At 40.8% G+C, this 24,357-nt stretch overlaps 1 protein-coding gene across 2 annotated transcripts in view; it reads left to right on the top strand.

Annotated features, from left to right (window-relative positions):
• Positions 1-2,686: 2,686 nt before the first annotated feature.
• ITGB5 (integrin subunit beta 5) overlaps positions 2,687-24,357 on the top strand; it is a 90,345-nt gene continuing 68,674 nt past the window's right edge. The window contains exons 1-3 of one of the 2 annotated variants that reach the window (XM_039323756.1): positions 2,687-3,237; positions 15,335-15,420; positions 22,814-23,018. In XM_039323756.1, the coding sequence (XP_039179690.1) occupies positions 3,156-3,237; positions 15,335-15,420; positions 22,814-23,018 (373 nt within the window). In that variant the 5' untranslated portion in view covers positions 2,687-3,155. The remainder of the gene's footprint in view (positions 3,238-15,334; positions 15,421-22,813; positions 23,019-24,357) is intronic. The other variant, XM_039323755.1, reaches the window with a different exon arrangement.

The raw sequence follows: 24,357 nt of genomic DNA, 5'->3' as shown, positions 1-24,357 counted from the left end.
TTGCAATTTAAATCCATTTCAATGCTTGAGGAAGATGAACCAAAAAGACAGTTAAACCAGGAAACAGACAACTATGAAAAAAGAAAGAGGGGAAAAATAAGATTCCTAGTAGGAAGTAAAATGCCATGTGTGTGATTTAAGTAACTTTTAGAAACTTTTAGATATCTGATGTTTTAGACAGAATGTCTGTATCTATATTATATGACTATATAGACAGCTATATAATAGCTTTAGATAGCTTTAGAAAGAGTGTGTTTCAACAAACTAAACACAAAGAGTGGTTTTCTACGTCTTATTATAACATCCACCCATCCATCCGATATACTTACCCATCATTTTATTCACTTTGGGGCCAAGCAATATTATCCAAATGACTTAACCACTTTTATCTACTTTTTAGGGCCAGTTTTTGGGCACTCGATCTTTAAAAGGTTCGACATCACTGACCTAATAGATCTATGGAGATCTCGTCTGCAAACTTCTCTTGCATTATTTATAGAAACTAGAGAGCTGCCCATGTCAGTCTTAGGACTTTAGGTAGCTCACAATGCAATACATAAAAACAAACTATAATAAAATCATATTACAGCAAAGCTGAGCCTCCTGAAAATTTTAACCCAGTTGCACCATACACAGCAACAGCAACAGCACTTAGACTTATACACCGCTTCACAGTGCTTTACAGCCCTCTCTAAGTGGTTTACACAGTCAACATATGGCTCCCAAAAATCTGGGTCTTCATTTTACCAACCTCGGAAGGATGGAAGGCTGAGTCAACCTTGAACCGGTGAGAATCGAACTGTCAAACTGTTGGCAGCTGGCAGTCAGCAAAAGTACTCTGCAGTTCTACATTCTAACTAACCACTGCGCCACTATGGTTCATAGAGCATGTTCTACTAATAACCTGGTCCAGTGCTTGGGGTAAACACCACATCTTCGTGACTAGCAGGGTTGGGGCCATCTGTATCTCAGGCAAGATGTCATTCTAAAGGACAGCCTCCGGGGGCATACTTGCACAATGCCACTAGATGGCAGGGTTTCAGAGAAGGGACCCAAAGCATACACACTTTGTCACACAATCTGCTGGAATTAGCTCACAGAAGGCAGTCCCATAAATAATCTGGCCCTCTGCCAGGAAGGTCTTTATAGGAGACTACCAGCACCTTGAATTGTACCTGAGAGCTTATTGCAGTGGTTCTCAACCTGTGGGTCGGGGTCCCATTTGGGGTTGAACGACCATTTCACGGGGGTCGCCAAACAAGGCTGTCCGCCATTTTTCCCCCTTTTCTTTGACCACGCCCCTGGCACCGGGTGATGTATAAGTGGTTGGGGGTCACCACAACATGGGGAACTGTATTATGGGGTCGCGGCATTAGAAAGGTTGAGAACCACTGGCTTATTGGAACAACACAGCTTTGTGAAGCAGAGGTGTTATCTGATATACCAGATTATGTCCTAAATTATCTGTACCACTGCAGCTTCCAAATGCTCTTGAAGGGCAGCTCCATAAACAGAGCATTGTAATAGTTCAATCAGGAGGTGACTTGGGCCTGAGATTCTCCAAGAAGGACTTTCCAGTGCAGGAAGAAGCATTGACTCAAGCATTGATACAAGCATTTTATAGCTTGCATGATGAGAAGATAAATGTTAACTACTTGTTACACATGAAGCCATCTGCCAACAGATCAGGGATGTTTCTGAAAGTGTTGTGTCTAGATGGCTGCTGCCCCAAAACTGTACCAGAAGTGGTAGAGAGTTTTGAACAATTAAAAGAGTTCATTAGTATTTTTTTTACACTTCTTACAATTAATAGGCTGCTTTCCTCTATTGCAGAACATTAGAATTATTCTATTTCAGAATATTCGAGTGTCACTCCTTAAGTGTTTTATAATTCAAACAAAGCTACAACTTGGCTCTACGGCTGTAAATTCTAAGCCTCAGATAAGAAAACAAATTTCCTTAATACTGTTAAAGTACACATAGTCTTTGACTTGGACCACAATTGAGCCCAGAATTTCTGTGGCTAAGCAAAACAGTTAAGTGAATTCTGCTCCATTTAATGATCTTTCTTACCAGAATTGTTAAGTGAATCATTGCAATTATTAAGTTATTAAGTGAATCGGGATTCCCCCATTGACTTTGCTTGTCAGAAGGTCACAAAAGATGATCACATGATCCCAGGACACTGCAACTGTCATAAAGATGAGCCAGTTGCCAAGCGTCCAAATTTTGATCACGTGACTACAAGGATGCTACGATGGTCATAAGTGTGAAAAACAGTCATAAGTCACTTTGTTTCAGTGCTGTTTTAACTTTGAATGATCACTAAACAAATGATTGTAAGCCGAGGATTATCTTGTACTCCAGAAGTTGTGGGGAACTCCAGCACTGGAAGTTTTTAAGAAGAGATTGGACAGACATTTATCCCAAGTGGCATAAGGGCGTTGGACTTGAAGACCTCCGAAGTCCCTTTGCGACTCTCCGTTATTCTGTATCCAGTCTTACCCTTTCCTAGGCTGCGAGGCCATTCCCATCGATCCTGACCCCAAGAAAAGACGGGCAGAGCCCTCGCGCCAGGACTGCAGAGAGTTAATCGCTGCTGGACGCCGATTGGGCGGGCTGGGCGGAGATTTACCATTCAGAGCCCGGGCAGCAAGAAAGTTCAGGAGTTTGGGAAGAGAGTCCCAGCCAGAGCCGGAGAGTCATCCAGGAAAGGGGGCGGGGGGAGGAGGGCAGGTTGAGGAGAAACAAACATAAACCAGAAAACTCAAAGCGATCCAGGCTGAGAAGGAGGCAGAGGAGGAGGAGGAGGAGGCTGCTTCAGGGCCTGGGAGATCTGCGCTTTTGAGGCCGTCCCGCAACTTTGGATTCCCTGGAGAACGACCGGCGAGATTCCCCCTGGACGGAAAGAGCTATGAAACGGACGGTGTGAAGAAGCAGCCGGCGCCGATCCTCTGCCTTATTTTCTTCTGGCTGGCTGGCTGGCTGCCTGGGATTCGGTGGCCGAAGACAGTAATGCCTAGGATAGCGCCTGATCCAGCCGTCCGACCGATCGGTGCCTCCTGCCATTGCAGCGGTGGCCTTTGTTAACGACTCCCGCCGGGCTTTCCCGAAAGCGTCCAGGGGAGGCTTTTGCTCTGGCGTCGGTGGTCGTCATGGCCCTGGGGAGGGGGTTCCCGCGGTCTGCCGCCGTGGTCTGCCTTTGGCTCCTCTCCTCCTTTTGCTCCGGCGTTACAGGTGAGTGCAAATAAAAGTGGACCTCGAAAATGTTTTATATCGCGCTGGGGACGTGGGGGGGGGGTGACAAGATGTAATAGTTGTGTGAATCTTACATGGGGGGGGAGAGGGGGCTGTGGCAAACGGCCACCCAATTCGATCCGGAGGGCGAGAGGCGTGCACAGTCCACAGCAAAAGGGTAGCTTTTATTTTTGTGAATCTTTATGCTGCTTTTCGCGGCAGGACTCTGGGAGGGGGAAGGGAAGGAGTTAATCGAAAACAATAAAAAATAGCACGTGTAGAACTCCCTGTAAACATACCAGGGTTTCGATAGCAGCAGCAGCAGCAGCAACCCAGAGGGCAGTAAATAGGTGGGCGATTATTCAACACCCTTTTTTCCCCCAGCTGCACGGTCTGTGTTCCTTCAACCGCACTGCACGATGATGGAACTGGCTGCGGAGACATTTGGAAGGTGCCCAGTTGCTTTGGCTGTAGCGAGGGCTGCAATGAATAAGTGGCTAAATGGATTGATAAGTTTGCCAGGTCTTTTGGACGATGCCACATGCAATAAAAGCTGAAGGAATAGAACCTGAATTGGCAGTGGTGCCTGAAGAAAAGATATCCCAAGTTTTTAACAGAACAGAATAACAGAATGACAGAGTTGGAAGGGACCCTTATAGAGGTCTTCTAGTCCAACCCTCTGTTCAGGCATATGATTGTCCAGTCTCTTCTTAAAAGCGTCCAGTGTCGGAGCACCCACAACTTCTAGAAGCAAGTGGTTCCACTGATTAATTGTTCTGTCAGGAAGTTTCTCCTTAGTTCTAGGTTGCTTCTCTCCTTGATTAGTTTCCATCCATTGCTTCTTGCCCTGCCTTCGGGGGCTTTGGAGAATAGATTGACCCCCTCTTCTTTGTGGCAGCATCTTAGATATTGAAACACTTCTATCATGTCACCCCTAGTCCTTCTTTGCTGGCTCAGGAATTCTGGGAGTTGAAGTCCACGAGTCATAAAAGAGCCAAGGTTGCCTACCCCTGAACTAGACATACCCAGTTTTACAGTGCCCTGAAACTGTGAACGGTGCATGATTTTCCTAAACCTCTTTGCAGAAACCAAACATAAAATCATGGTTGGATCTATATGCATTCACGAAGCCTTTCATTATAGAAAAATATGACTTCTGTGCGGTTTATAACCCACTTCTTACTCTTTCAGAAAAGTTGTGCATCGCCAAGTTACTTCTGCAATATGAGAGAAGGCTCTCTAGTGTGTGTTTTTCCCCCCAACTGAGCCAAGGAGATGTGGGTGTTGTAGGAGTGTTTATGGACTTAGTTTGCTGATACAGTGTTTTAAAGTGTTTATAAGGTGGTTAGTGATTTTGAAATAGCTGTAGCTCAGCCTTGCCAGGGTGGCTCCCTGACAAGGCTTAGGAGCTGCAGTTTTCAAGATGGAGTTTGCAACATTGTGAGTGCCAAGTTGGGCAAGATTTCCATAGATGCGTAGGCTGGTGATAATAGTCCAAAGTTAAGACTTCTCTTTCATATCAACTCCCCAAATGTGCTTATTAGCTCTTCTGTTTCTTTGGAAATATGCTTATTACTAGCACCTTATTCTTTGCTTGCCCTCTTGGGAAAGTTAGAAACAGGGTGGTCTTTAAATGCTAGTTCCATTCCTACTGCTTGTTGCAGAAGTAGATTACTCACCAGAGAAAAACATTAGCAGGCATGGTTGCCCTGTATCACTTCCAGCAACAGTATTGAATAGCAGGAGATGTAAGAGAGACTGTAATGATGTTTCTCCCAGTATATTTGAGGCAACAGATCTTTTCCATCTCTCAATTTGAAAAATAAGCTCAAATTCCATAATTAGTTTTTTTTTAAAAAAAAAACAGTGCATTGTAGGAGGTTTTAAAATGCCAATTTGCACCCCCGTTGAAGTTATCCCCGGCTTTCATTTCTGAAAAAAAGCACTTTTTAACTTGCTAGGTTCCCATTTGGTCCTAAGCTGTGGGACAAATGCATCCTGGCGATGCTCCCTTCAGCCCATTCCTAATCATAACAGAGGTCATCCTTTGCTCTTCCTGAATCAGAGAGTGGTCCTTTCCCCTTCCTTAAGCCCATAGATGTCTGTGTTGCTCTCAAGGGACTCAAAATCTGATTGACTGCTTGGCTGCACAGTGAGGTTTGGGATCAGACTTGGGATCAGGCAAGCACAACTGGCCAGTTCAGGCATATTCAGACACGCACCTTCCCCTTTAATCTCTTGGCATTTTCCTGCAAGGCTTCCATTCTCTTTGGGAATGGAAAATCCATCTCTTTTAAACCAGCCTCTTTTACTGTACCTGTCCAACGGGCTCAGGAAGTGGCAGGATTTAACTCATCCCATAGGCCCAGCATTCCTTGAAAACTCCATGCCTGCACAAGCCTGTTGTTAAAACCATCCACCAAACACAGCAATGTTGTGACTGGCAGATAGTTTCTTGCTGACTGATGATGTGAACAAAGAGAGAAGGCAGTAATGTTGGAGTTTTTAAATGATGGCTTTGCTTAACCGATGCTGCACCCCTGAAATTAGGGTTCAGCCATCTGATCTCAGGTTAAAATAGAGGCAGCACGGGAGTTGGCAGTGGGGAGCACAGATTTTAGGCCAGTATAGACAGTCCTCAACCTAACGACCACAACTAAGCCCAAAATTTCTGTGCGAAGGGCACATTAGTTAAGTGAGTTTTGCCCCATTTTACGACCTTTCTTGCCACAGTTGTTAAGTGAATCCCTGAAGTTGTTAAGAAAGTAACACGGTTGTTAAGTGAATCTGGTTTCTCCATTGACTTTGCTTGTCACAAGGACGCAGAAGCTGATCACATGACTCCAAGGCTCTGCAAGCATCATAAGTATGAGTCAGTTGCCAAGCATCTGAATTTTGATCACGTGACTACGGGGACGCTGTAACAGTCATAAGTGTGGAAAACAGTCATAAGTCACTTTTTCCCCAGTGGGTTTTAACTTCAAACGGTCACTAAATGAACTGTTGTAAGTCGAGGACTGCCTGTGGAGTTTTCTATCAGCCCAAGCCACAACTGAGCTAGTAGCAGAGCTCTGCTGACTCTCTTCCAGAGAAATTTTCAGGATATGGTGGGGAGGGGCAACAAATTGAACAAGTTCTATTTGCACTTATTTGAGAATAAATCACACTGACTTTGCTGGCCTTACCCATTTAACAAATGCAATGTGGTTCTAAGTTAACAGCTAACTAAACTGTAGAACAGGGGTCTTCAAACTTGGCCCTTTTATGACTTGTGGACTTCAACTGGCTGAGGAATTCTGGGAGTTGAAGTTCACAAGTCATAAAAGGGCCAAGTTTGAAGACCCGTGCTGTACAAAGTATTGCATTCCCTATAATGCCTTTTTAGAGCAGGCTATAAAATATCAGTCATTTTCACATGGAGTGCATTGTAACTTAGAAACGATTGCTTGTGATCGTATATGGCAGTTGATCCCAAGGATATTTTTTAATCCTTTTGGATGTAGCTTTATTGCTGTTCCAGTGTAAGCTTCAAAAAGGGTGAAATTTTCAGGAGAAAATGGTTAGAAAGAAGCAAAACTAGCAGTGAAGTGGAGCTGTGTCCCTGTCCTATTTGTGCATCTTGTTTTGAATTGCCTTCCTTCCCCTTTCTTAAAACATGGGCATTGTGTCACATGATGTACTACTATAATCAGTCACTCTGCAGAATTCAATATGTGGAGAAGTGCAAACTGGAAAGTAGGGTTAGCAGTAAGAAAAGTTCCAAAATCTTTTATTATTACTGTTTTTATGCCTTTGGGTCCGTCTTAACTCTGAGCATCTACATGAATTGGTTCATCTATACAGGTGTTTTTGCAACATTTGCTGATACCTTTTTCTAGGGCTGAAAGAAAATGACTGGTTCACAATTACCCAGCTGGTTTCAATATTTTTAAGGTTTCAGGATCTACAAACTTAATTTTATAAGGAAATGTCTCAGAAGAGATCTAGTGAACAGGGAAAGATGAAGGAATGAAGTCTGCCTTCTCAAGATGAAAGGTGCAGTTATAAGCAAAGGTTTGCTTGTCCAGACGTGTCTGGCTTTAGGGGGTGGTGCTCATTTCTGGTTTCTTGGCTGATGGAGCCAGTGTTGTCTCAACACATTTTCCGTGGTCATGTGGCTAGCATGGCTACACACTAAATGTGCATGGAACACTTCCCACTGAAATAGTACCTATTTATCTACTTGCTTTTGCATGCTTTCAAATTGCTAGGTGGGCAGGAGCTGGGGCAAGGAACGGGCAGCTCACCCCATCATGTGGCACTCGGCTCTCGATCCTGGGCTATCAGCTTTCCAGCTGGTAAGCTCAGCATCTAACATGCAGTCATATCTAGTGGTAAATTTAGGTTTCTCACATTTCATTCAGGACTGGCCTTGAATATTTTATTGAAGATTAGAAATAAGAATATATACAATTGACAGAGAAGGCCTGGTTGTTAGGAAAACACAGTGCATATTGCAATGGAATAATTCTTTGACTATCCTGTGAAGAGATTTTGCAACAGGAAACAGGCTATCATATGTTCCTTGGGTAGTTCCTTGAATGATCTAGCTGGCTTCCATTTATAGAAGCAGTAAATCCTCACATATACAGTCATATCTTTGCGTTCCTTTAAAAGGATCAGATCTCTGCTTACACATAACATTTTTTAGCATTAAAAAAAACTTCTCTTGAAGCAATTTTAAAAAAAATTTTAAGGTGGCACACAATGATAAACAATGATAGCAGATTCCAATTTTGCCAAGACTTCAGGCATCCATGAAAGCTACATACAGTAGATGCAAGACTGCTTTCTTGCTGATATGTTGGCTTGATCCTAACCTGGATCATGACATATTTTTCTTCTAATAAATATTGCTTCTTCAAGAAATCATATTTTTAAAGTTCTTAGAATCTCTGTTTGGTACATGCCAGATGTAGTTCTAGCCAGAACTATATCAATTATCAGTGTCCTAAAACATTGCTGATGGTTTGGTTGTTTGCTATTTGACACAATGCAATTTAGTTACAAAGTTATAAAGAAGATCACATTTATCCTTGCTGATTCTGGCATTGTTTAATCTCAACCCTGTGGGCATCTCCTTGGTGTTAGAAAATCCTTTATGGACGGATCATATCAAAACTGTAGCTTAATGGTGAAATGTCAGGAGTTCAGAAGCCTCAGCATCTTCTAGTAAAGGTGAAGAAGATTCCTGCCTCAAATTATGCAAAGCTCTCATAAATCGGTGTACATAATATTGCAACTACATAGACAAAGATCTAACTCATCATACAGTAGATTCTTGTTTCTGTTTTACAAGGGATATGCAAAATGTTTCCATCTGAACTTTTTTGAGTGCAAAACTTTTTGAAGTTTTCCATTTTCAAGCATGAAATTCTTCCAGAAGATTTGAAATAACTCAAATTCAAAACCAGGAAGCTTTGCACATTTCTGTATTCAAAATGCCTTTGCACTCTTCTATTTTACGGTTAAATTAAATCCCTCTTCTCACCTTATTTTTGTCCATATGCACTCAGATGTTTTTGTCCCTGGAGTAAACTGATCTATATTTCAGAAAAGCAGCTCAGTGATTTCCTGTCCATAGTTATCCAAAGGCAGAATATACTAATTCTCACACATTGTACTACCTATTTGTAAAAAAATACCCATAATTGGAGGTTGATGGCTGAAGCGGTAAGTCTTAATATCCTTTTCCATCTTCACAAGAGGATTTGATTTGGTTATTTTTCTAGTAGGAAAAAAAAATCCTTCAGTACTGTAGTTGATAACAGCTGCTGCTGTAGTTCAGCATTCCTGTACTTTTTAAGCTTCATACATCTTTTCCTGAAGCACCATGAAACTGAAAAAAATGTCCAACTTCGGAATGCAGCCTTGTATGAAGCATATCGTTTGGTTTGAATTTCTTTTCTGAGAAGTTGTGTGGAAGCAAAGCTTGAGGATGGTCTGAGGCTAATAGACTAGGGTTGGAAATGCATATTATCTACCTTTCTGGAGGCATATCATGTCTTTTAATTCCTTGTCTTAACTTACAAAGGAAAAAGCAATTCCTTGCGGTTGTGATGAAATTCTTGAACGTGTGTGGGCAAGGCTCACTCAAGGCTCAAATAGAATTCAGGCCGAGGTAAGCCTGCAGCCCCGTTCTGTGCATGTTTATGAAAAATAAACTCAACAGACAACCAGGAAAATGCTCCTCTCATATCGATGGTGAATAATAATGCAGTGGGGTTCTGTGAATGGGTAAATGATTCTAGCATAAGCAGCTGTAATTGAGATGTCTGCTACTGCAAAAAAAGATCCCGGAGAAGCTGCTATGAAAATATAAGAATGCCCTTTCATGCTTCTGATAGAAAATCGTGCTAACATAGACCCCACTTTGGAAGATGCACTCCCCAAATATTCTTATTGTGATGATTATGCACTTTTAAAAGCCGAAGTAGATCTGAGTGCTCATAGCTGTTATGCTGATTTCCTTCTTTATAGTTACAATTTAAGAAGCCGTGTTAACAAAGAATCTACTAAATTAAGCAGCCCGTGACAAAGAATTGAAAAACTGCAGAACTGGGTGAAAACCTTCCAGACATTGTTATAACAAGCACTGAATCCAAGACATCTGGAAGTAAAATGCAAGCAAAATTTGGGCAGTTAATTTATTTCTGAGTGATGAAATGAAGTCATGATAGAAACTGGCATGCTGTTGTAAACTTAATATTTCAATTGTATTCCCCAGAATGCAATTAATGAAATGATACCATGCATTCTATTAACACATTAAGTACTAGATCATAAGTCACTGCCTGAAAATTGATTCAGAATCTGAACATTTGACATATGTCATTACTTGATCAAAAATCTATCCAAATAACCATCCATGTAATTATTCATTCTTCATGAAAACAAACTGATTGATGAATGTGATTTTCTACTTTTTGTCCTTCATCTACTTCACCTTCTGGCTTTCAAGTCAATCATGTTCTGATCATCCTCCATAAATGTTAATATAAGATCTGAAACCGGATTTGCCCTCACATCATAGTTCATCTTAAAACTGAATTTATGGAATTCATAATTCTGTCAAAAGGCCTTCTGGGGATTGTGTAAGTGTGCTTTGTATAACAAAAGTAATAAATAAATTAAATACTGAGACTTTACATTATGATAGTCATGGTGGTATAGATAAAGGACATAATTATTTGCCTTAAGGGACGAGAGTGGGAAATATGTGGAATGCTTTTTTTCATAATCTTTATTTTGAAAAAAAATATTGTCATTAAGTAGTACAAACTTATTTTGTCATTATTATTATTTGCAGAAACAATTCACACATTATCATTGTACACAAAATAAAAATGATAAAATGGGAGAGAGATTTTGAGCTTTTTGTATACAGGATAGAAAATGGTGTATGTTTTGTATTTAAATGTATGTGACCTCTTAAGAGTTGACACCAGTGTGATGGCAGATAATATTTCGCATTTTATTTTAACCTTTTACTGCTAGTGTTGACATGGCACAAATTCTCCTTCTAGTTTTTCCATCATGTTGCAACAAACCAGATGACATTTGTTTCTTGATTTTATTTGTTTTCAAATTTTGAGCCATCTGCCTGCTTGACAACTCTAGGTGGCTTACAAATAAAAAGGACACAATTGTCTGTAAGAACCAAAGAGCACTTATGAACCATCCATAACTAAAACAATACTCATCATCACCCTATCTTGAATGATACCCAGGTTTTTCACTATTTCCTGAATTATATAATGATACGCACTATAAATATCTTGGGGTTGGGGTGGGGGCAATATTGTTCCAGAGATCAGATGCTGCAATAAAGTAGGTACATTTCCTGGATCATTCAAGATGACATTCTTTAATTGATAGTACCCAACTGCCCTTCTTGTTCATATTGGATGGAGAGAGATCATGGAGAATAAGGCAGACTTCATTCCTTTGTAACATGTAGTTTGGATTTTTAAAACTGATTTGTTGAACAGTGGCCTCATTTGCTTATGATAATAATCCAATCTATGGTAGGAACAGAAATTCCCAATAACTCAGTCCAACAAGATGGAAGAGCATTCTCTAGGAGAACTCTGAGACAGAACAGAAGAAAGAAATGGTCAGCATTGAGCAAAACAGAAATGGCATAAAGAAGGCCAAAGAAGGAAGAATCTGTGCAAACTAAGATGGCTTGAAAGCAATCAGTTGAAATATTTGGCCCAAGTGGATTGACTGCCTAAAATGTTTTTTTTTTTATGGATGTCTGATATTTTCTCTTCTGAAAAGTCATTTCTGACTTCTCTGTAGATTCACATATTCTTCCTCACATGTCCTAAATTCCAAAATCATCAGGTGACTTATTTTTTTCCTTAGCGCTATATCACTTGTCTGGGTTTACAAAAAGAAAGCAGAACTGCTTGTTTCTTCCTTCCCGTGGCTGCCATCAAAATGGAGCATCCTATCCAGAGAAAAGTAGGCACACAAGATGTTTTTTAATACCATACCTCCCTCTCTTTCCTCTCCCTCCCAAAAACCTTTGTAGACACATCTCTAGGATCAAGTCAATGCATAGTTTTGAAAAAGCATCCTTTAGGGTAGTATTTCCCAACTTTGTCAACTTTAAGACATATGGACAAAATTCTGGGAGTTGAAGTCCATACATCTTTAATCCCACACCCCCAAATGGTTTAGAGAATTCAGTGTTCTTTAAGCCAGTGATGGCGAACCTTTTAGAGACCGAGTGCCCAAAACCTGCCCCCACTCTGCCCCCTGTCCCACCTGCCCTGCCCTGCTCCGCCCCTGCCCCCGCCCCCGCCTGTCCGCAGGGCCACTCAACGCCTTCACAGCCTGTCGTAGATTGCCCAGGTGGCCCGGCAGCGCCATAGCAGTCATGCCCGCTGCCTGCGCCCCACAGCATCAACTGTGTGTGATGGGGCATGAGGACAGAGTCTTGTCCCCGTTGCCTGGCTGCCATGTCCTTGGCTGTGCTGCTCCACATGGGCCGCACTCGGGGGCGACTTTCCTCTGGGGGGCTGCTATTGAGGGGGATCCAGGTGGAGGCGGGGCTGGGGCAATGGTGCATGTACCCACAGAGAGGGCTCTGAGGCCCGCCTCGGGCACATGTGCCATAGGTTCACCACCACTGCCTTTAAGCAGTCTATGGAGATTCTCAGTCATACAGGTCATGATTTTCTCAAATATGCTTTTTCAAAAGGCAACCACACTTTCTTTATTTGTATTTGAAGACATTTCGTTTCTAATCCAAGAAGCTTCATTGGTTCAGGCAGGGTGGTGGGGGATGATAGGAGTCTTCCATCACTCCCACCATCCTGCCAGAACTAATGAAGCTTCTGGGATGAGAAGCAAAACATCTTCAAATAGAAACAAAAAGCAAACAAAAAAAAATCAAAGTCCAGTTGCCTTTAAGCAGTGTTTCCCAACCTTGCCAATTTTAAGATGTGTGAACCTTCAACTCCCAGAATTTTGATAGTTGAAGTCCGCATGTCTTAAAGGTGACAATTTTCTAAACCATTTGATACAAATAGTAATGCTGCTGCTGGAGCAGGTTGTTATTTTTTTCAACTATATGGTCTGTGGGGTGTGGAATTTTCAATTCTCAAAGTGCATGATTCATGCAGACAACACCCATCTTTTGTATTTTCAAAGATCAGCATATGCTGCACAAACACAGCAACACAAAAGTGTTACAAAGGGAAATTGAAATTCCTACCCAGATGAAATTAGAATCTGTTTGAGCCATATCTAACCTGCCATTCAGTGCTACTCTTTCCTTTTTGCAGTTATAGTTCCTGATGAGAAATTATGGAGCAAAACCGATTAATGCTTCTGTTGATCTTTTAAGAAGGATTTAATGGGATCGTCTCTAGTGTATGCAGTTATTACATTGACACTTTGGTATGGGGAAAAAAAATCCATTTATAATCCAGCCTCAGGTCATTTTCTCTTTAGTCTGCATAGCATGAATGCAGGATCATTTGCTGGATTCGTTTACAGTAGTGTGAATTCAGTGTGAACTGTAGCTCCCTCCCTATAATGCCTTTTTTCTTTTCTGTAATCATCATTGTTACAAATATGCAGATGAAAGCAAGTTAATCTTGCTTTTATTTCTCTGTTTACTTTCCTGTAAGGTCCAGTTCTACTTGGTTTTAGCTGCAAAGTGGTTAAAGTTATCAGTTTAAATCTTGAATATCTAAGGACTGATTTAGGAGCTTGCAGCTCAGAAGGAAGAATAAGCAAAGAGACAATATAACAAAGATGTTATAGCAGTGGTGGCGAACCTATGGCACGGGTGCCAGAGGCGGCACTCAGAGCCCTCTCTGTGGGCACTGTTGCCCCAGTCCTAGGTTTTCAGCTGGGTTTTATAAAACCTTTTCGCTTTAGGCCTCCGCCACCATGTAAAAAAAAAAGGTTCAATCAATCAGTCAATTTCAACTTCTCGCAGGAAAAAAAAAGATCTTGCAAAGTTGAAATTGATTGATTGAACTTTTTAGTCCCACCTAGTCTGCCGTTACCACCGCAGCCACGCCCACCCAATGGGCCACACCCATCTAATGGGCCACACCCTCCCAGCACCTGACGATGCATAAGTGTGTTTTGGGTTGCAGTTTGGGCACTCGGTCTCTAGAAGGTTCGCCATCACTGTGTTATAGGCATCATTGACCAGTAATCTCAAATTCAGGAAATGCTTTAAACGGGAGCATTTATTTGATTAATTTTGCACGCAGAATAATAAAAGGGCAATGACCGTGTATATAATACAGTGCTTCTTACTAGAATCTACTATGTTACCCACAATATAGAAACAACACTGTGAATATAAGAATTTATTGTAAGTATAAAAAGATTGTACAATGACTTGGAATGCTCTGTTACATTGTGTGTTGAAACCAAGATGTTTGAAAGGCTGTTCTTTATCAGTCTACTAAAGCTTCAGGCCAGAGATAAGACTTCCTTGTAGGGCTAGAAATACATTTGGAATGTTAAGGGTATGATGGGCAGGCTGACAAAATAACTGCAATTAGGTCGTATCTTTGCACAAATTGACTGTCTTGCTGGAAATAATTAATTAAAAATTCCATTTGTCAGAAGGTGAACCCGCATGTTCTCTAAGAACACAATGGAGTCTTTGAAGAGCCCAAATAAGTTGCTATAGATAGATAGATAAATAAATAGAATTTGGTGCATACAGCTTGCTATTTTGTATCTGGTATTAAAAAGTATTTCTTAAGAAGTCATATGGGGCAGAGAACTTGGTGGACACCAAAGGAGTTCGTTGTCTAAGAAGATTGGAGTGACTTCATATTCCTTTTGTCCATCCCTGCTTTAAGGATTTTATGAAATTTCTTCCTGGTTACAGTCCTTAGACTTTGAAATGTCCTGCCTAATGAGTTCAAACTTGTCTTTTTCTGTGATCTTTATTTTATGGGCATTTTTATTCAGATAGATTCTTGGAGGATAAAAAAAAAAGGCTATTGAATGCTATTTATTTTGTGAAATACAGGTAGTCCTTGACTTACAGCAGTTCATCTAGGGATGGAAGTTACAACGGTACTGAAAAAAGTGACTTATGACCATTTTTCACACTTACGACCGTTGCAGCATCCCCATGGTCACATGATCAAAATTCAGATGCTTGGCAACTGACCCATATTTATGATGATTGCTGTGACCTGGGGTCACGTTTCACTTAACAACTGTGACAAGGCAGCTTGTAAACTGGGGCAAAACTCACGTAACAGATGTTTCAATTAGCAACAGAAATTTTGGGCTCCATTGTGGTTGTAAGTTGAGGACTATCTGTAATGTATTCTTAATGTTTTTATTCTTTTTTAAGTCACATATCTTTTATTTTTTCTTATTATTGCTTTTATTAGCCACTGTGAACCTTGGAGAAGATAACTTTATCTTCTCCATTGCGAAGCAAAGCTTTTACGTGATGATATGGACAAGCTACTCTTGTTCTAGGGGAGCGGTATTAAAATCTCTGGGTTTTTTTTCTTGGGCTTTTTTTTTTTCAGCTTTTCTGTTTTCTTCTTTAAAGGTCTCAGTGTTTGTTCAAGCGGCAATGCTACCTCCTGTGAAGAATGCTTGCTCGTTCATCCCAAGTGTGCTTGGTGCTTTAAAGAGGTATGTTCCTCTTTCTTTTTCTCTAGCAAAGCATATCGCATCCTGGACCTTTCTAACCTCAGATCTTTCCAGACAAGTTTTCACCCTTAAAGAAAAATGCTATTGGGCAGGGGTCCCCAACCCCTGGTCCGTGGATCGGCACCGGGCTGTGTCATACCAGCAACTGGGCCACGCAAACAAGTGAAGCCCCATCTGCTGAATACAGGCAGCACACAAAACCACGCCCCCTCTGATCCGCGGAAATATCTTTCTCCACAGAATCGGTCCCTGGTGCCCAAAAGGTTGGGCATCAGGGCACCTCTGCTATAGAGTGGATACATCTTGTTCCTTAAGTTAAGACACTTGACTTTTTTTTTTTAAATGTTATTTTGGCTCTGGCTTGGAGAAGATTATTATGTAACTCAAAAACTACCATCCCATTATGGAAATTGGCTCTTAAGGACATCTTTAATTCAGTTGAACACTTGCCATAATAACTGCTAGAACATTCCTCATATGCTGTGACTTTAGATTTACAACAAGACATTTGAGACTAAGGGGCATGTACAGTTAGTTGATAACTCCAGGCCTTTTTTTTATTTATTTATCAAAAGCGGCCTAGGAGAAGATTGGCTTTCTCCAAACTTTGGCTTGGAGAAAGTTTGTAAGAAGTTAATATTTACGACAAGTGTGCCACTGGTGTGGGGACATGTAAAAGGCAGAAAATATTGGTGAGGATACAGCCATATTAAGAAGAATTTATGTCATTTTATTGGCGCAGAAAACACAAGTGTTTTTAATAGCCCTGCCAACACAAATGTTTATACAGGAGATTGTTGTGACTGCTCTTTTGGGGCAATCATCAGTAGTTTATGGTGAAGCATAGTCAAATCAATTGTGAAGGCTTTTCAAACCTGATTAGAGGGTAAAGGACTATTGTATACGAAATAATTCCTGAAGCCTACAGTAATTTTTCAATTGAAATATCTTCCTTGAATGATGCCACTGCCAAGAATAACAAGGCTTTTGAGCTAGGCTGGAAAAGCTGACTGTCTTATAGCAACAGTTGTAGGAGACATTCTAAATGTCTTCGCCTCATTTTATGGCAAGTATTTATTGTGGAGGGGAAAAATTAAGGCACTGTATCCCACAAAATTATATACTTTTATTCATAAAAAATGTCTCATGAAGTTTGGATTTCTGTGGAATAAGGTTTGGGTTTTAAAATTCGAATCTAGCATCCAGGTCCCTAGGATATGATTCCCCAAGTTACTGGATGCAAAATTCCCCATCAATTAATCTTCCTTTCATTTGTAGGAGAGAAAAAACTTTCTGTTTAATGGGTTTTATTTCCTCTGTTATCCAAAGTGTTTCATTCGAAATGGTGGCATCAGAATATATGACTTCATGAATTTGTAAGAGACTCATAGTCTAATCTCTTTTTGGCATTCTTATCATTTTCGGAATAGGCTTCAAAAGCACATGCAGAAATTCTATTGTTCTTTAATCTGCAGTTCAGAAGGAACACTTTTGGGGGAGAAAGGAAAAAGAGAGAGGAAAGTTTAGGTATTCCTATTCAAGAACAGTTGCTAATATAATAATATTATATAATTTTACCAATTTACCAGTTACCGATATAATTATACCAACATAATTTTGATCTAATGATATGACTTTTTTTTTAAAAAAAAAAACAGTTCTAACAATGGCTAATGAGCTTATGAAGCTTAGGCACTAACAGGTTATACCAGTATTTCATGAAATAATTATATGGTATTTTGATGAAAAACATACTTCATCTGAGATCTTTGATTCTGGAGGCCTTTTTTTGTTTTTTAGAGATGAAAGCTTCTCTTATATTTCTGTTTTCAGAAAAAAAACAGATGTGGTATACAGCAATGACATGCTTTGGGGATATGTATCCCTTGAGGGCAAGGTGTGAAAAAAGGAATGACATTCCAAGAAAAGTGGTTAAAGGGAATAAGGAATTTTAGAGTTGATTATTTATATTATACGATGAAGCGTCTACATCAGAAAATTCAAGAGTGGAGATTGCAGCAGTGCTTATTGTGTTGGGTTTTTTTTTATGCTGGAATAGATGGAAGGGAGTGCTTAGTATCTGACAGTGCCCTGTCTCTCTTTGTAATTTATAGATTGATGGAAAAATCAATAGACAATGTACATTTCTACCTCATAGTATGGATTAGCTAAATTTGGGAGAGCTATTTTATTTTCCTGGTTCCTCAGATTGCAAACTATTCTGCCTCTTCTGATACGAATAAAGTTCAAAATGCTTTGTTACTGAACCTCTTAGAGTAAAGTTCAAAATCCAAAGGAGACTTGCAGTGACCTTCACAACTCTTATCTTGTCTTTGGATGGCTCTCTTAACCACCCATTCCTAAGCCAGCAAAATAGAGATATGTTGAAATTACAATGAGAATTTTCAGGCAGCCGGATTTACATATTCTTAATTAAAACATACAATAGTTTGCACTTTTCTAAAGCTGAGCTGTGTTGTAGAGAAGACATTGCTCCACAAGTGACTCAGTTACTATCTATCTGAATTTTTAGACCACCAAACTTCAAATTATTCCCTGCAGTGCATTATATAGAAGACATAAAACAATAACCAAAGACAATAAAATCAAAATAATATAGCTAAGTAAAATGAAATTAGCATAAAAAGCAATAAGCAGCCAGAATGAAGCAAGAGTGACCATTAGCCACAAATTCCACCTGCTGTCTAAGAACCATGAATCTAGGACAGTGGTTCTCAACCTGTGGGTCGGGACCCCATTTGGGGTCAAACGGCCATTTCACGGGGGTCGTCAAACAACGCAGTCCGCCATTTTCCCCCCTTTTCCTTAGCTGTGCTACTCCCTTTTATTCTATTGGCTTTTGAAAGCCAATAGAATAGACTCTCTTGAATAGAGTCTAATTCTATTGGCTTTCAAAAGCCAATAGGAATTGTCCAGGCTGTCTCTGCCCTGCTGAGCCCGCCAAAAGCCCCAGTCTGCAAATGGTGCTGCACCAGTTGAGTAGTCCGTGACTTACGACCGGTTGAGTAGTCCTCGACTTACGACCGATTGGGGGTCACGGCATTAAAAGGGTTGAGAACCACCTGCTTTTTCAAGGGGAATGGCACTTCAACCATAGGTATCACCAGAGCAGAAAGAGATCCATGCTGCAGAAACAAGCATTTCATCTTTCTGAGGTTCTTCTGAGGTTGGTTCATCCTCTTCATACCTCAACAAAACACCAAACCAAAATAGTTCTACAACATCATTGTCAGAACTCTGGGTGGAACGCACAACTCAGCATTTTAGAATATTAGTGGCACGTCACCTTAACTAATGGATGACTTCTTCCAATGCTTTTACATAGAAATGAATCCTATAGGCCTCTACAAGTAAGAACACAGTAGACCATCCCCTTCTCCCCATCAGTTGGCCCTGCATATTAAAGGAATGAGCCACTGAAGCACAGTACCCCTGATTTTGATGAAGGAGAGTGTTCCGTAGTATGATTGCTGTCACCTGCAGGCTTGAACCATGTAGATGGGGAAATCATCAAATTTGCAGACGGCACCAAGCTGGCAGTAATAGCCAACACTACAGAAGACAGGCTTAAGATACAGGAGGATCTGGACAGACTTGAACACTGGGCGCTATCTAACAAAATGAAATTCAGTGGTGAAAAAAGTAAGGTTCTACATTTAGGCAAGAAAAACCAAATGTACAGGTATAGTATAGGGGGTACCTTGCTCGATAGTAGTAACTATGAGAGGGACCTCGGAGTCCTAGTGGACAATCACTTAAACATGAGCCAGCAGTGTGCTGCAGCTGCCCAAAAGGCCAACACAGTGCTGGGCTGCATTAGCAGAGGGATAGAATCAAGATCACATGAAGTATTAATACCACTCTTCAATGCCTTGGTAAGGCCACACTTGGAATACTGCATCCAGTTTTGGTTACCACGATGTAAAAAAGATGTTGAGACTCTAGAAAGAGTACAGAGAAGAGCAACAAAGATAATTAGGGGACTGGAGGCTAAAATAAGGAAAGGCTGATGGAATTGGGTATGTCTAGTTTAATGAAGAGAAGGACGAGGGGGGACATGATAGCAGTATTCTAATATCTCAGGGGCTGCCACAAAGAAGAGGGAGTCAAGCTATTTTCCAAGGTGCCTGAAGACAGGACAAGAAGCAACGGATGGAAACTAATCAAGGAGAGAAGCAACCTAGAACTAAGGAGAAACTTCTGACAGTTAGAACAATTAACCAGTGGAACAACCTGCCTCCAGAAGTGGTGAATGCTCCAACACTGGAAGTTTTTAAGAAGAGACTGGACAGCCATTTATCTGAAATGGTATAGGGTTTCCTGCCTAAGCATTGGGTTGGACTAGATGACCTCCAAGGTCCCTTCCAACTTTATTATTATTATTATCTTTTAGCTCCTTCAAGTTGCTGTGATGAATGTGAGGAACTGGGACTAGAAAATAGTCAATGCTTCTCTGGGAGAGAACATTTTCTCTGGCTCTGAAGAACTCAGTGGAATGGTAAAGAACATTATCTTGAGGAAGATTTATTTATTTATATTTAGAGCCTCAGTTGCACAGTGGTTAAGTGCAGTATTGCAGACAAACTCTGCCCATAGTCTGGAGTTTGATCCTGATGAGGTTCAGCTTTCTATTCTTCCAAGATCGGTAAAATGAGGACCCAGATTATTGGGGGCAATATGCAAATAATGCTTCTACATTCTAAACCACCCAGAAAGTGCTAGGTGGAAAGCACCATGGAATGGTATATTAGTCTAAATGTTATTGCTATATAGGTATATAGTACATTTATGTAGCTGCCCATCTCACAGAATATGATTCTGGCCAATGCACAACAAAAACACATCATTAAAAATAAAAAATAAAAAAAAGCATTCTAGATACTGGGTGAAAATTGTCCAGTTTTATGGGCTCCAGTGATGGTTTCTTAATAAAGGGGGCAAACTAACGCTTCTTTAAGGAACGGAGGAATTCACCACCAGGACCAGAACCCACCTATATGACATCCCCTGGGCAGCTTTAGTTAACCAAGAGCGAATGGCTCTAAAGAGCAGGTGTCCAAGCTCATAGTCTTAAGCATTAGCACAACTAACAAATTAGTTACTGGAACATTTAGTGAATTCCACATTTTGTGACTTCTGAAGAAAATAAATGAACAAACATACTTTTAGCCTTCCTGTAGAGTTGATTTCTTCATCTGATCTGCTTAGTGGGGCTGACAATTACATAGGCGGGAACGAATCTTATTTATTGATGCATGATATTATTACCAGTACCATATCTGATTCTGCTTATGAGAAGTCATGATTGGCAATGACTGACTGACTTTCTCAAGAACAACTTGCACTAGGAAACTATAGCAATAATGTCCATCAGCCCCTGGTGTGCAACTTAGTGGTTGTCTTGACTCACAGGCCGTGCTCAAAAATCAGGTATCAGCTATAGCCAAGAAGGCATTTTCATGGATCATTTCTATATAATACCACTACTCAGCAAGCTGCACTGGTTGCCAGTGGACTCCCAGGGACAATACAAAGTATTACACCTTATAAAGCTGTTCATGGCACTGAGCATGGTTATTTGGGGTCTGCTTATCTTCCATAATTTCTGCCCATCTGGTAAGATGAGGTATACTGGATGGGTTCCAGGCCCTTTCAGTCAGTGTCATCTTTTGAGTCCTAGGAAGTGTATCTTCTCTGTTGTGGGAGTTGACCTCTGGAACAGCATCTGTCCAGAAAACTGTATGGCTCCCACTGTAATGTTATGTTGAAGAATGGAGAATTATGAGCACTTCATTGCTCTTATTGGCATAGTTTAATTCAAATAAGAGCCCATGCCCATGCTAGGTAGAAGTGTTGTGTGGCAGCAAGTTTAATCTGGTCCAGAAGTGATCTGACCACAACAAAAAAACTCCATTGAAGGTCTACACATCCAGATCATACGTAATCAAAATGAAAATGGAGTGTAATTTTTGGCCCTTCTGTATGCATTGGGCCAGATATTTAGTTGGGACCAGTTTGCGGTTGTCATGGAAACCATGAACTAGGTCCCATTGAAACCTGCTCTCAAGGCATGGAACATAATGTTTCCTAGCATTAGAACCCTGGAGAACATTTTCAGTCCCTTGACAAGGTCTGGAAGATCAAATAGGGAATTTGTCGGGCAACAGAATGGCCAGTACATGATAGAACCCCCAACTTTCCCCTACCGCCCAGCTTAACACATAAGAATTAACACTGCATCCTCTGGTCACAATCAAACTTTCTCTTAAACCCAGCTAATTTTGGGTAATGCATTAGTTAACTCCCCATTCTCCTTGATAGCACATTCCACAGTCTTCAGCTGTAATCTGAAGTAGGGAGAAGGAGGGGTCGGTGTCTTTTCTCTCTTGCTAGTAGGGTGTTGTTGGCTTCTCTTGGCCTTGCTCTCCAAAAAAGCAATCTTTGCAATTGGGTTTGCTTACAAATGTAGTTCTCCTATTTTTGTGCCAGAAACTTACCTAATGATTGATAGGCAGAAAATACTGTTGAGGAGAGTGCATAGTTCTTGTTTTTGGGGGGGGGGGGGTTGGCCCAGAAGAAGTAGGTGGTGGGGGAAGATACCAAGAGATAGTAAGACAAGGACATACAAAAGGATTAAAAACAACTGTATCCATTTTGCAGTGTATTATTTCATGAGTCTTATGTTTATATTCTCCTGAACTGTTTTTCTTCTTAGTTCCTCTTTAATCCCACTCATCCCCCTATCCCAGGGGTAGGCAACCGTGGCTTTTTTATGACTCGTGGACTTCAACTCCCAGAATTCCTGAGCCGGCCATGCTGAGAGGAAAGGAAGAGTTTCCAAGCTGAGCCATGCTGGCTCAGGAATTCTGAGAGTTGAAGTCCACGAGTCATAAAAGAGCCAAGGTTGCCTACCCCTGCCCTATCCTAATGAGCTGTGTGGAGCAGTGGTTAGAATGCAGTATTGCAGGCTAATTTTGCCAATTGCCAGCAGTTCGATTCTGACTGGCTTAAGGTTGACTCAGCCCTTCATCTTTCTGAGGTCTGTAAAATGAGCAATATTCTGACTCTATAAACCACTTAGAGAGGACTGTAAAGCACTGTGAAGGGATATATAAGTCTAAGTGCTGTTGCTATTGCTATCCTCAACCAAGCTAGTCAGTGCATTTCACTCTGATCTGTAGGACAATTCTAAGGTGAACACGGAATACACTGAAATGTTTCCTTATGTGATCCCTTTGTAAAACTGTCACACTGAAAATATACAAGAAAGAAACAACTTCCTTGCTAACTCTCCTTTGCATCAGGAAAGTCCTTGGGCAAACTGATGTATGTTTCCTCTGTTTTTCTCTTACAGGAATTTGGCAACAAAAAATCCATCACTTCAAGGTGTGACTTCATTGAGCATCTCATCTCCAATGGCTGTGCAGGGCATTTTGAGAGTAAAAAAAGCAGTGTTAATATAGTAAAAAACCTTCCACTGAGCAGTAAGAGCTCTAGTGGGACCAATCCAGATGTGATCCAAATAATGCCTCAAAAGATCTCTCTGAATCTGCGGCCTGGTGAGTTTTACCAAGTGTTTCTCATCCTTTAGTTTAGTTTAGACTAGGAGTTAATGTTCAGCAACATCTGGAAGGCCAGGTTCTCCACTCTTTTGAAACGAGGGAAGAACGTTTTCCATTTTGGCATTAAGGGAGCAAGTTCTGCCTTGTTATGTGCTCCTCATTCGTCTTCTATTTACAAAGTCTAGTACCATATATGCCGGCGTATAAGGCGACTTCCGCAAGCGCTAAAATCGGCGCCAAAGACGGGGGTCGTCTTATACGCCGAATCGTCTTATACGCCGGAAATACTGGTAGTTTCCGGCATATAAGACGACGTTCTAGGAATGCGGCTGAGCGACAAAGACGGGGGTCGTCTTATACGCCAGGTCGCCTTGTACGCCGGCATATACGGTACTGGTATTCGGCAAGCACAGTTTGTGTTTTACTTCTGAAGCTTTCGGTAAAGGATTCTCAGTCAGGATCCAGTTGGTGCCCCATAACTGTGAGAAGTTGCAAAACGGCATAAAGGCAGCCATGTTGCTGAGCACCCAAAGTTTGGTCATGTGACGGAGAGGTGTCTGTGTGATCATCTGAATTTCAAATCTGGGTTGCAAGTAGTCCCAAGGTAGGTTCATTGTAACTTCATATTGTTGCTAAGTGACCAATTGTAAGTCGAGGAACACCTATACTGGCTTTCCAACCATTATGGAGCAAATTGATAATATTTGCATAGCTAAAAAGATGAGATCCAAGTTAGGGCAACAAATCTAAGTTTCTTATAAACCATTATAAAGATAGAGTTGTTCTGATTAATTTCCTCATTCCTGGCTTATTTACCAGTAGACAGCATACAAATTGTTGTAATAAATAATTAAATAAATAAATAGACTGACGAGACAGCTGTTTTTCAATGTTATTAAACTTAATTTTCGAATGTTGAATACGTGAGATCAAAAGTTGAAGAAACTTACCACTCACTTCCAGAAATTATGGATTTCCACCCTCCAATCATGAGAAATATCTCCCCCTTCCCTGTACTGCTGTCAACAACAAAAGTGTTTCAGTTGCTTTGTCATTATGAATCTTGAAGTTCTGATCTAGAAACTAGAGATGTCCCTATTATTAGTTACCTGCCAAGATGGAAATTAGAATACAAAAATTAGAGATTTTACTGTGGGATTAATTTGCAGAGAAGAGACCATGGTTGATTTTCAACACTGGCTTACAGATATTTGGCCTTTCATTTTCATACTTTCTTAAGGGTGCTTTATAATGTAGCGAAAGGTCAAAATAAAATTTGGATTCATTTAACAGTTTTGTACAGAATGCTTGTGTTGTATAACAATTCAATCAAATG

The sequence above is a fragment of the Crotalus tigris genome, unplaced genomic scaffold, assembly GCF_016545835.1.
Source record: "Crotalus tigris isolate CLP2741 ecotype Arizona unplaced genomic scaffold, ASM1654583v1 scf7180000024282.1769268, whole genome shotgun sequence".
NCBI classification, from domain to species: Eukaryota; Metazoa; Chordata; class Lepidosauria; order Squamata; family Viperidae; genus Crotalus; species Crotalus tigris.
This window is presented reverse-complemented; position numbering and strand designations above follow the sequence as displayed.